This window comes from Alexandromys fortis, unplaced genomic scaffold (assembly GCF_014885135.2).
Source record: "Alexandromys fortis isolate MF-2015 unplaced genomic scaffold, M_Fortis_MF-2015_v1.1 scaffold_64, whole genome shotgun sequence".
In the NCBI taxonomy this organism is placed as follows: domain Eukaryota; kingdom Metazoa; phylum Chordata; class Mammalia; order Rodentia; family Cricetidae; genus Alexandromys; species Alexandromys fortis.
This window is the reverse complement of record NW_026067976.1, coordinates 6,281,400-6,293,978: the sequence shown is the minus strand read 5'-3', so window position 1 is coordinate 6,293,978 and position 12,579 is coordinate 6,281,400. Positions and strand designations below refer to the sequence as shown.

General features: G+C 44.7%; 2 protein-coding genes across 2 annotated transcripts in view; one reads left to right on the top strand and one right to left on the bottom strand.

The window, feature by feature from the left end:
- Positions 1-3,634, bottom strand: part of Psip1 (PC4 and SRSF1 interacting protein 1) — a 40,319-nt gene extending 36,685 nt beyond the window's left edge. The window contains exons 1-2 of the mRNA XM_050157411.1: positions 3,431-3,634; positions 1,024-1,100 (exon numbers count right to left, since the gene is read on the bottom strand). Coding sequence (XP_050013368.1) covers positions 1,024-1,100; positions 3,431-3,502 — 149 coding nt within the window. The 5' untranslated portion in view covers positions 3,503-3,634. The remainder of the gene's footprint in view (positions 1-1,023; positions 1,101-3,430) is intronic.
- Snapc3 (small nuclear RNA activating complex polypeptide 3) overlaps positions 1-11,143 on the top strand; it is a 75,972-nt gene extending 64,829 nt beyond the window's left edge. Inside the window, exon 10 of the mRNA XM_050157470.1 lies at positions 10,706-11,143. The gene's annotated coding sequence lies outside the window, so the exon portion shown is untranslated. The remainder of the gene's footprint in view (positions 1-10,705) is intronic.
- The last annotated feature ends 1,436 nt before the right edge of the window (positions 11,144-12,579 follow it).

Genomic DNA, 12,579 nt, shown 5'->3' with positions numbered 1-12,579 from the left:
TCCTATAGATTACATTAAGTTCAAGTCAGGTAGATTACACAGTGCACATAAGGCTAATCAATTATAGGAATCTAAGAAAATAAGCTTTGGCAATAAGTTGAAATAGCCTTCAAAGCAATTTCATGTGGTTATAAGGAACAAACAGTTCAACATTCAGCTGTATAGAATACCAATTTCCTTCACCAGCTAGCCATACATACACCTGGGACAGCAGTCAGAATAAAAACTCACACAGGGCACTGTCTCGCTTCCCTTTTTTCTTCATGGCATCTGTGTGGCTAAGAGGACAAGACCTAACACAGTACCAGGCTGTTCTGATTTTACTTACAGAGAATACTCAAAGCCTTGCTACTATTTTCATCCTGGGATCACTGAGAGGGTAACTTCTTACAAACAGCTTCTATTCCGTTATTTTTTTCACAAACTCTGAAAACTTCAAACATTACATAGCATATTCTGATCACATCCACTCCTCATTCCCTGTGTCCAACGTTCCTTTTAGTTTCTCCCAAGATGTACTGTCCTTAATCTCTACCTTCTAACAAGGATGCCCAGTCAGGCTTGGTGACACATTTACATCCCAGAACTTAAGGGGCAGAGGCGAGGGATCTCTTTCGAGTTCAATGCCAACCTTGTCTATACAGTGAGTTCTTAGCCATGGATACATAGTTATAGTCTGTCTCAAACAAACAACAATGTTCCAGTAATGAACAAAAAAATAAATTTAAAAAAAGTAAAGGAAACTTTAAAGATCACTTTTAAGTTTTCCATCTCAGTCCAGATATGGCGGCATTTTATCCCTAAACATGGGAGGCAGACACAGGTTCATCTTTGTGAGTTCAAGATAGCCTGGTCTACACAGAACACCAGAGGCCAGCCAGGGCTACATAGTGAGACCCTGTTTTTAAAAAAAAAAGTTTTCTACTTCACTGTCACTTCCCCTTAAATTTTGAAATCTCTATTTGCTTTTCATTCTACGCCTAACCTCTGCAAAATTGTCATTTGAACACTAACAGGACTTACGTCTCATGGGTTCCAAAAAAGAAAATTGGTAGTTTGTTTGTGGGTGGTTTCACAGCTCCATCAGGAACTTCATCTACCTAAAAGAAAGATCAGAAAAGGTAAAGCTTTTTTAAATCTTACACACCCTGCCACACACGTATAAACTCATAGAATAAGACACCCCAAATGGATCTGATACAAAATTGACTCATTTTACAAATCCACTCAAATAAGTTCTAAAGGCAAGATTATTTCTCCCAGAACTCATTTGGTGGTAAAACCTGTACTGACACCAAAGTCCTTTTTTTCATACATTTAACAGTTTTTTTTTTTATCCTTGTTTGGAAAAATACTAAGTTTATCATGTGCTTACTAAATCATCCCAGCAGCAAATCTTTTGTTTTCGGAGACAGGGTACCTAGGATGAGAACATGATAGATAATACTTAAAAGAATTTTGATTAGATAAACTCAAAATCATTTAAAAAATAAACTGTGATATTCTGAAATCGTAATTATTTTTCAATACAAATTGTTTTTATTTCTTTTTCCAGACAGTTTCTCTATGTAGACCTATCTTTGAAGTGAGAAATCCACCTGCCTCTGCCTCCCAAGTGCTAGGTTTAAAGGCTGTGCCACCACTGTCAGGCCCAGCAGCAAATCTTAAAGCAGTGTACCACAATTAGCTTTCTAAAATCCCTAATTACTTAATTTTCAGAACACATCTGACATCAAGCATTTCATACAGGAGTCTCTCCACCTGCTGTGCAATCCTGCAGGAGGGCTCTACAAACAGTAAGTAATGTGAGGCTAGAGAAATGGCTCCGTGGTTAAGAGTACTTGCAACTCTTCCAAAGATCCAGTTCAGCTCCTAACACCCATGCCAAGCCCCTTACAACCACTTCTTCTAGGGTCCATCACCCTCTTCTGGCCTCCTCAGGTACTCGCATACATGACACACAAACTTACACGCCGAAATAATTAAAAAAAAAAAAGTAATATAAAAGCAGACCGAAACAGAAGCTTAAAGCACTATTTTCCCATGTTAGAAAAACAGTATGGGTCAGAACTCCAGGTCTGTGGTGACTTTAATCCAGGACAGCCAGAGTTGTTAAACAGAGAAACCCTGTCTCAAATGACAAACCAACCAACCAAGCAAACAAACAAACAAATCAAAAAACAAATTGAGCTGCTTCTAAGAAAAAGAAAATGGGGGGGGGGGGGTAAAAACATCCTATTCCAATCCAAATGAACTCCTTAGCTGGAGTGATGGCTCAACAGTTAAGAGTACTTGCTGATCTTCCAGAGGCTCCAAGTTCAAGTCCTAGTATCCACATAGCAGCTCTGAAGTGTCTTGAAACTTCAGTTTCAGGGATCAAACAATCTTTTGCACAAGGCACATCCATAAACAAAGATTTCTAAAATAATTATTTTTTCAACTGGCAGTGATGGCGCACACCTTTAATCCCAGCACTTGGGAGGCAGAGGCAGGCAGATCTATGAGTTCAAGATCAGCTGGGCCTGAAGAGCAAGTTCCAGGACAAAGAGAGCTACAGGGAGAAGTACTGTCTTGGAAAAAACAAGTTAATTTAGAGTGAGTTCCAGAATAGCCAGGGCTGCATAGAGAAACTTTGTCTCAAAAAACAAACAAACAAACAAAAAAAATGAGCTGTATGAAGAATAATTACAATTTCAGAACATCCAGTTTATTTTCAAAAAAATTATGAGTTTATCTAATCAAAATTCTTTATCATGTTCTAATCCTAGGCACCATTATAAACTAGAAAAAATATCACTTTTTTTTTCTGAAAATGGAGCTTGGGTTTTTCATATCACATCTTGAGTCCTTAAGACTTCTCAGGTTTCCTTAACCCAGTGTACCCTCTACACCTCCCCCTTGCCTGTGGGGAACAAAAAGCCATAAAACAACTTCAAGGTCATAAGACAAGGAATGTGAATTAAAAAGGCCCAAGTGCATCACCAACGGCAAATCCTATATTAAACATGTCTAAATCTGGTTTAATCACATCTGACATACAAGGGTTTGTAGTGTGCATATTTCGTTGATGATTTGTATTTTATTCAAAATTCCAAAATTTAAGGAAATGTCATTTTTAAACATAAAGATCATACTTGTTGATTTCGCCTACAATGGAACAGTAGCTGAATGTCATCTCTAAATATTTCCTATGAAGAACACCTGTCAGACTCAAAAGCAAGCCACAGGGAAAGCGCGGGTGTGCAGAAAAGCCGACAATTTTACAATTGCACGGGAAGAGTACCGAAAAAAAAAAACTAAAATGAAAGGATCCAAGTAACGGTAAAGGGAAGCGAGGGAGAGGAAGCGGAGAAGAAACGATGGGAAGTAGGCCTCTGGAAAGGCTGCCGCACCGCACCGCACCGCTCCACCGGGGCTACAAATCACTTACTCGAGCTGGCCAATGAGGATAACCTTTCATCTTGGCGAAGATGAGGTCTCCAGGTTTGAAATCGCGAGTCATGTTGGAGGGGCGACGCCGGGAGTCCCAAGACCAGAAGGGGGAGCAGCGCAGCCGCGGTCGGGAGATGCGAGCGCGGACACGAGCTGGGACTGGCGGGCCTGCGGGCGGGGGAGGATGCCTCGGGGTGTCCCGACGAGCCTGCGAGGGACAGCAGGGAAGGCGGTTAAGGCGCAAACCCCGGGGAGGGGCCGCGGGGAGGAGGGCAGGGGGGAGGGGAGGCCGCGGAGGGGGAGGGGGAGCCGCCTGCGCGCCTCCTCGGAGCGCGGCCTCGGTCCCGAGCAGCGTCCGGGCCTGTGGCCGCCGCCACCTGAGGCAGCATCACCGCCCGCCACCCGGCCGCCCGCCGCCCCACCCCAGCGCTGCCAGGGCTTTTCCCACGGGCCGCAGCCCACGAGGGAGGGGCGCGGCGGGAGAGGGGAGGGAGGCAGCTAGCGCGGCCGCCCGCTTCCCACCCGCGCCGAGCGGGGGCGGGGCGGCCCTCACCTGCCGGGCGGCGACGCTGGGGCTGCGGGGCGCGCTGGCCGCCTGTGCCCACGTCCACGCCGGCCACCTGCGCCACCAGCTGCCGCAGAGGCGTCTCAACGGCTCCGAGCTGCAACCGCCACCTCCACCGCCGCCGCCGTCGCTGCGCCGCTCCCGCGCGGCTCCCGCTCGGCGCCCGCTAGCGCTGGGCCGTACCAACTGCTCGCCCAGATGGGGGTGGCGCGGCGACTGGCGAGGGTCGTGGCTCGGAAGCGGAGCTCTTGGAGACGCGAGGGCCCACAGGTGCCCCTGCTTACAAGAAACAGCAGCTAGGTGCCGTGGGACCGGAGGGAGGGGAAGGGCCTCCAGGGAGGCGGGCCGGAGCTGATTGTCTCCCACCCCCACGGCTGGCACAGTGGTCGCGCCCGGCCCGCCCCTGCTGGCTGCTCTGCGTGTGTGTATTTGTATGTGTACTGTATGTAAAAGGCGGGGAGGGAGGAAACGATTGTTGTGAACCCCGTTTGGGGGCGGGTATTCGGGCCTGTAGCCCATGGCTACACGTTTAAGAAAAACTGGCAGTCCGAGGTGATTGTTCTCGCATCCTCCTCCAAGGTGGTGGTACTGTAATGCTCCTGCGCGGTTTACATCATCCAAAAAAAAAAAAAAAAGGAGCTGTGCAAAAACCCAGAGATCAAATTGGGCTATGAAGCAGTTACAGGGTGTGCACCTTGTAGGCCTCTTCAACATCGCAGAATGGGCTTTGCAGTCTTCGTTTCCTCAGGACTGTAACACGAGAAAGCCCTATTTCATTTCCTTGCCATTTCAACCACGGAGAACCGTTAAGAAAAATGCAATCCCAGTGGATGCAAAACGTGAAAGGTACAAAACAATGACGCCGAAAGCGCAGTTAGCTTGTTAGGGTATGGATTTGGGCCTAAACTAAATTTAAAATGTTATTTCCTTAGGAGAGTGGTGGCTAATAGGTGGTACAAGAAGCAAGTCTTACTAACACCTACATATTCACCTCTTACAGCGTTTTTAAAGGTGATGTTATTTTTGAACCTTTAGCCAATGCATGTTTTTAATATTTTGTAACATACCTAGCTTGCTGATGTGGATTGACACTTCCTGATTTTTACTGTACCAGAACTAATTTTTCTTATCCATTAACACCCTGGTTTCCAACAAATATGTGGTATAGTAGAAGATATTTTTCTTTCATCCTCCATTGATTCTCCCCAAAATGCTGTTTATAAGGAAGCACTGTTTGATATTGAAAATACCTCCGTTAACAAGATCAGATATTTCCTATATAAGACAGGCTAGAAAAGTTAAGGACATGAAAAATATTAAAACGTGTAAGTATTTATGCCTATCTAATGCTGCTTTAAATAAAGACTCGCAGCTGAGAATAAATTCGAAAGGGCTTTGTTTGAATAGCAAAAATTGTGAGATTTTATTTTTTTTAAAGGAATATTCCATGCCTTTAAAAGGAAACAAGGCATCCGAATGTTAAATCACTGCAAGGAGGCAACTGTAGAGCTGCACCAGTCGGAAGGTTCCGTGTGGAGCTAAAAGAAATAATGGGAAATATTGGTGACATGTCATCAAGCTTATCGTTCTGAACTTGATATTGTGTTTAGGTGGCCATCCAAAGTTGCACAGCAGGAAGGACGTAAAACTGATTCTTTAAAACTGGATTATTGCCAGGTGGTGGTGGCACCCACCTCTAGTCCCAGGGCTGTGGAGGCAGAAGCAGGTGGAGCTCTGTGAGTTCAAGACCAGCCAGGTCTAAAGAGCCAAATCCAGGACAGCCAGAGTTAGACAGGGAAAACATGGCTTGAAAGAAAAAAAAAACACACACACACACACACAAAACTGGATTACTGATGTCTCCGTGTAGACGTGAGCAGAAACAGACCCTGTGTGTGTCACTGTTGATTAAGAAGGGAAGAAAAAAAAAGCACAACTAAGCAATTATCAAAACAACTGTCAGGTGTGGGTGTAAATCATGGACCTGGAAAGAGATGGAAAAATGTCTGATCCTAAGTAACATGTATCCAAGCAGCACCCAGCCATTGTCCGCAATGCTACAGGACCTTGAAACTGCAATTGTCCTCAGGCCCGCAGCCTGGGCTTCACCTGAGGGCTTGCTAGCGGTTTCACCACCCCCATCTACTAATCTGCATCTTAACAAGAGCCCCAGGTTTTTTTGTTTTGCTTTGTTTCTTCACCGGAGGACTAAGTAGCAGTTCAACCTCCCTGATCTACTAATCTGCATTTTTAACAAGATCCCCAGGTTTGGGTTTTTTGTTGTTGTTTTGTTTTGTTATTGGGTTTTTGTTTGGGGTTTTTTGTTTTTTTGTTTTTTTATTGTGGTAGAGGTACTGCCTATGGAGACCAGGGGCCACCATGTTCAAGCAGGTTTCTTCCTTTCACTATGTGGGTCCCAAGATTAAACTCGGGTTTTCCAGGTTTGGCAACAGGGGCCCTTACCTACTGAGTCACCTTGCTGCCCCCTTCCATCCTTGGTGACCTTTATGAATACTCAAGTTGCAGAGAAAGTTTACACAATCCACTGGAAGTCCCCGCGGTGGTGATGGCTATAATCCACACAGCAGTAAAACTCAGGCTGGAGGATGAGAAATTAGAGGCCAACCTGTAGGCAAAGCCTTTTCTGAAAGAGAGACACACAAGGAGAAAGAGAGACTATCAGATGAAGGTGTATATTGCTTTTAAAAGATACCTTTGTGTTAGTGCTAAATGGCCATGCCAACAAGTAAAGGAGGTGGTTATTGCGAGTAGGGATAATCAGGAATAAAAAAAAAAAATTAAAAGGGACATGCTCTTGATGTACGAGTGTTGAACCAGTATGATACTTACACTCATTAGCTGCACGTTTTGGCAATTTTAGCTAGCAGTAGTCTGAACACAACAGGGGACACCTTTTAAACAACAAATCAAAGCAAAACAGGTGGTGGTTTAAACCTCCAGAGAACAAAGGGCCATAATCCCTGGCAACAACGGTTCTGAATCTAAGTGGGAGGGGAAAATAGGGGGGGAGGGGAAAAGGAAGAGGGGAGGTGGGAATGGAAATGGCTGGGTGTGTGAAAGTCCCAGGCCGAGCTTTGCTCCTCCCACCACAGGAGAAAGAGTACACTTTTCAAAACTGTAACCTCTAGCCTAAGAGAGCAGCAGATCTCAGTGTGTCTGGACAAAACACAAGCTCCATCTTCCCATTCTGCAGATGAGAAAGCAGGCTCATAGAAGGTGAGCAACTTGCGCAAGCACACTCGCCATCAAGGGCCCGAACCAACTTCCAGCCTTTGTGCTCTCTGGTCTGCGCCGTTTCGTAATTTCACAAGCGCTCTAGGTTGTGCAGGAAGGCTGGAGGTTGCAGGAGGTTGAGAATGGCTCATAATTAGAGAAAGATGCTGGAAGTAGAGGCAGCCCGGTTCCCTTAGCCCAGCTTCAATTCCCTAACAATCTTCCCCCGACCCCACCCACCCACCCCATGGCCCCGGATCATCTTCCGTTGAACTCTTTCTGGGCCTAAATAACTCAATCCAAAAATCACACCTAACTATCATCTTCTAGTGCCTCACTTTCTTATTACAATCTTCCTAGTTTTTAAACTACTTAGAACCAACTATCCTCATAGGTGCCTGTATTTTGCAGGTACTCAACACCGAACGAACAGTAAAGGGAGCTCACTGACTCCGGACTAACAGCGGGAGAACCAGCATAGGACCAAACTAGGCCCTCTGAATGTAGGTGACAGTTGTATGGCTGGGGCAGTCTCTGGGGCCCCTGGCAGCAGGACCAGGATTTATCCCTAGTGCTTGTACTGGCTTTTTGGAGCCCATTCTCTTTGAAGGGATACCTTGCTCAGCCAAGATACAGTAGGGAGGGCCTATATGCTAGATAGACTTTGTTGACTCCCATGAGAAGCCTTACCCTCTTTTAAGGCATGAATGGGGAATGGTGTGGGGGGGGAAAGGTGAGGGGAGCAGAAGGGGAAGGAGTGGGAACTGGGATTGGTATGTAAAGTGAAAAATGATTGCTTTTAAAAAATTAATTAATTTAAAAAGAAAAGAACAGACAGAGGATAAACCCCGTCTCAATGCTAATTCTTGAGGCTAAGAAAACAGGTCAGAAGACACATGAATGTGCCATGTGCTCCTCAGGAAGCTGAGCTGGAACAGGGTGCTCAGCCTGTGGGTAGAATGGGTCACACATCAGACATTTACATTAAGATTCATAACAGGGGGCTGGAGAGATGGCTCAGCAGTTATGCACACTGGTAGCGCTGGGCAGTGGTGGTGCATGCCTTTAATCCCAGCACTTAGGAGGCAGAGGCAGGCAGATCTCTGTGAGTTCGAGGCCAGCCTGGTCTACAAGAGCTAGTTCCAGGACAGGCTCCAAAGCTACAGAGGAAAAAAAAAAAAAAGAGCACTAATTGCTCTTCCAGAGGACCTAGGTTCAATTCCCAGTTCACAACTGTCTGTAACTCTAGTTCCAGGGGATCTGACACCCTCACACAGTCATATATTCAGGGAAAATGCCAATGTACATAAAATTCAAATAAATAAATTAAAAAGAAGATTCATAACAGTAGCAAAATTACAGTTATGATGTAGCAACAAAATAATTTTATGGTTGAGGGTCACAACAACCGAAAACTGGATGAAAGGGTCACAACATGAGGAAGGTTGAGGACCACTGGGTCAAAGGATTGCAAGTTGGAGGCCAGCTTTCACCCAGCAGGCAAGAGGCCTGGATCAATCCTGAGAGCTGGAAATAAAAAAACTAAATGAAGATATTCATATTTGATGTTATGATTTTTCATATACTTTAAGGTTGACTTTTAAAGCAGTAATTCTTTTTCTCTACAAATCATTTAATATGACTGGACAGATGGCTCTGTGAATAAGAGTGCTTGCTGCTCTCCCAGAAGACCTGAGTCCAGGTCCCTGCACCCACATGCACAGACACATGCATACATACATACATACATACTACACACATACACACTATTTTAAAAATAAAGTAAGATCTAAAATATTTTTTTAATATTTATTTATTATGTATACAATATTCTGTCTGTATGTATTTCTGCAGGCCAGAAGAGGGCACCAGACCTCATTCCAGATGGTTGTGAGCCACCATGTGGTTGCCGGGAATTGAACTCAGGACCTTTGGAAGAGCAGACAATGCTCTTAACCACTGAGCCATCTCTCCAGCCCAGATCTAAAATATTTTAATAGCTTTTCTTTCTAAATGAAATTTGATGCTTATTACAAAAGATATTCCTTCATACTTTCCCACAGTTCTGACTTTTATATAGTCTTACTAACCAACCTCATACTTAATAGTAATTACTGATCTGTTTTATTATTATTAATCCCAAAGGTGCAAGAAGATAGACCACCGACTCAAATCATCATGGCCAAATTAATTAAAGCAAGCTTTTTGTTTGTTTGGCTTTGGTTTTTGTCTTGTTTTGTTTTCTAGATAGGGTTTCTCTGTAGTCCTGGCTCCTGACTGTCCTGGAACTGGCTATGTATGTAGACCTGGCTGACCTCAAACTCACAAAAATATGCCTAGTTCTGCTTCCTGAGTGCTGGTGATTTAAGGAGTGCACCATCCCCGGCTGGTGTGGATTTTGCTCTTACTTTTTAAATGTAAATTATTATCATGTTTTCCACGGTGATTAGTAGAAAATTTTGGCTTAGCGGGGCAATGATGGCACATGGCTTTAATCCTAGCACTCAGGAGGCAGAGGCAGGTGGATCATTGTGAGTTCGAGGCCAACCTAATCTATCTGAACTATCCAGAACAGGCTCCAAAACTACAGAGAAACCCTGTCTAGAGAAAGAAAGAAAGAAAGAAAGAAAGAAAGAAAGAAAGAAAGAAAGAAAGAAAGAAAGGAAAAGAAAAAAGAATTTTGGCTTAAATATGTCTTTTTAAGATTTATTAACCTAGAATAACATGAAAATTAAGAGCTTTTGAAAAATTGAGTTCATGTACAGATTGGAAAATGCAAAGTAGTTGATTTTTTAATTTTATGTGTATATTCATTACTCTGTTGGGACTGAGGGGTAGCTCCATAGACAAAGTACTTGCTGTGTAAAGAGAAGAACATGATTTCAACCCAAGAACCCACGGGAGAAAAAGCCAGCAAGGATGGCACATGGGTGTGTTGCCAGTGCTGGGAGGGAGCAGAGCATCCCTGGGACTTAGCCTAGCCTATTTAGAGAAAAGGCCAGCAAGAGAGTTTGTCTCCAAAAATAAGGTGCCTATAGCTAGGCACTGGTGGCACACACCTTTATCCCAGCACCTGAGAGCCAGAGGCAGAGGGATCTCTGCATTCAAAATCAACCTGTTCTACAGACCAATCTGAATTTAAGGTCAGCCTGTTCTACAGAGAGACTTCCAGGAAAGCCAGGACTACATAGAAAAACCCTGTCTCTAACAAAACAAAAAATAAAAATAAATAAATAATATAATATAAAAAAAATCAAGTACATGGTTCCTAAGGAATAACACTCAGGGCTGACCCCTCTGGCCTCCACATGCACATCCACACACATGCGTGTGCAGCACTTCACACACATACACACACACACACACACAGAATCATGCTTCTTCAATTTACATTAGCATAGTTTTTTTTTCTCTTTTCCTGTCCTTTTCTTCCCTCCTGATCCCTTCCCTCCTTTCTCTCTTCCTATTTTACAGGTCCACTCCTCCTGCTAGACATGTGCCAAGGCCAAATGGCAGAGGGCTTTCCAGTTATGCCAGCCCCTGTACCAGCTGTGAGGGCACCAAGCTAGGATACCAACTGGTCAAGGACTGGTAGGTTGACTTCACCCACATGCCCACTCTTAAAAAGCTCCATTATCTCTTGTTGACACCTTTACAGGATGGATGGAGGCGTTTCCCATCTCCAGGGAAACAGCAGAAGTGATGGTGCAGTTACTCCTGGAACACATCATCCCCAATCTGGCATGCCATGCTCCTGCAAGCTCCTGGGACATCAGCGCTGGTACCACATCTCCAGGCTCAAGTGGGCACCTATCCAGGATAAATGGTCTGTCCTACAACTGGGACCTTCTACTTTCCGGTTTTTCAAAATGTCCCAATAAAGAGCATATCTGCTCTTGTGTCTTGCTCGTTCATCTTTGTCGTTCAACTTTGCCTCTTCTGTACAACCAGGGCATGTCTCCGCTTCATTCTTCCCGGGAATCTCCACTCTTCCCATGGCTAGCCTCGTTCATAGGGCTGTGATAATAACCATTTTTTTTCTTTCTTCTCCTAGCAACTTACCTTCTCTGCTTCCTCAAGAAACAAATTCCTGAGGTCTCCGGGATGGCAGTTAACTGAATGCTTCTTCACCCATACCTCCGGCTGAGCCTGAGTCCACTGGCTTCCTACTCCCTGTCACCATGTAGTCCTATACCAACAGGTAGTAAGCAGACTTGAACCATCACCCATTTATCCAAGAAAGTTGGGGTGCTCTGCTCCTCCCTCTCCAGACACTGCCCACTCAGAAAGACTGCCTAAAGTCCAGGCTCCTCCCCTGAAGCTCAACATCTCACCCACAGGGAGTTAAGCCCTGGTCCTTGAACCTGCACAGTGATTTCTCTTCTGCTCACTTTCCCGACAGTCACTGGGGGATTGCTTTCCTCAGATTAAACCTGGTCTTTTAACTTGGCTTGATCTGGCTTACTAGGTTGTCGGAGAAACTTACCAGGATCCAAAATTACCTGTCACTTCCCTCCTGTCTTTCTTCTTTCTTCCTTTTCTGTTTTTTGAGACAAGGTCTCAGGTAGCCAAGGTTGACCTTGCCTTCGTGAGCAGCTGACTGCTGCGCCTCTTGCCTGAGCCTCCAGGATTACAGGTGCACACCGCCACATACATACAGCATCATCTGTGTAGCTTTTTAAACATACTCTGTAAACATTTGTTTGGGGATTTTTGTTTTGTTTGTTTTGCTTTAAATTGGCCTGAAGTGGTGGCACACACCTTCAATACCAGCAGCGGGGAGGCAGAGGCAGGAAGACCTCTGTGAGTTCATGGCCACACTGATGTACACAGCAAGTTCCACATGGCCACACTAGTCATCCAAAGCTACACAGTGAGATCCTGTCTCAAAAATTTTTTTAGGGCTGGAGAGATGGTTCAGCAGTTAAGAGCACTGACTGTTCTTCCAGAGGTCCTGAGTTCAATTCCCAGCAACCACATGGTGGCTCACAACCATCTGTAATAAGATCTGGCGCCCTCTGGCCTGCAGGCAGACTTTCTATACATAATAAATAAATAAAATCTTTAAAAATTTTTTTATTATATTCTTATTTATTTATTAGTATGTGTTCTCTGGCACAGTGTGGATATTAAAGAACAATTCCATGTACCATGTGCATCCCAGGGATCAGTTGGGGTTGGTATTATAGTTTAATTGCAGAAGGTAACCTTGGTGGGTTGGAGCCAAGGAGTCATACCATGCAACAGAGCTCACATTAGGATGTTTATTTCATGTGTGTGCGCGCACATGCATGCAGAGGTGACCTCCAAATAAGAGCAGAAGGAAGGAAGAGTGGAGCCACACGGGC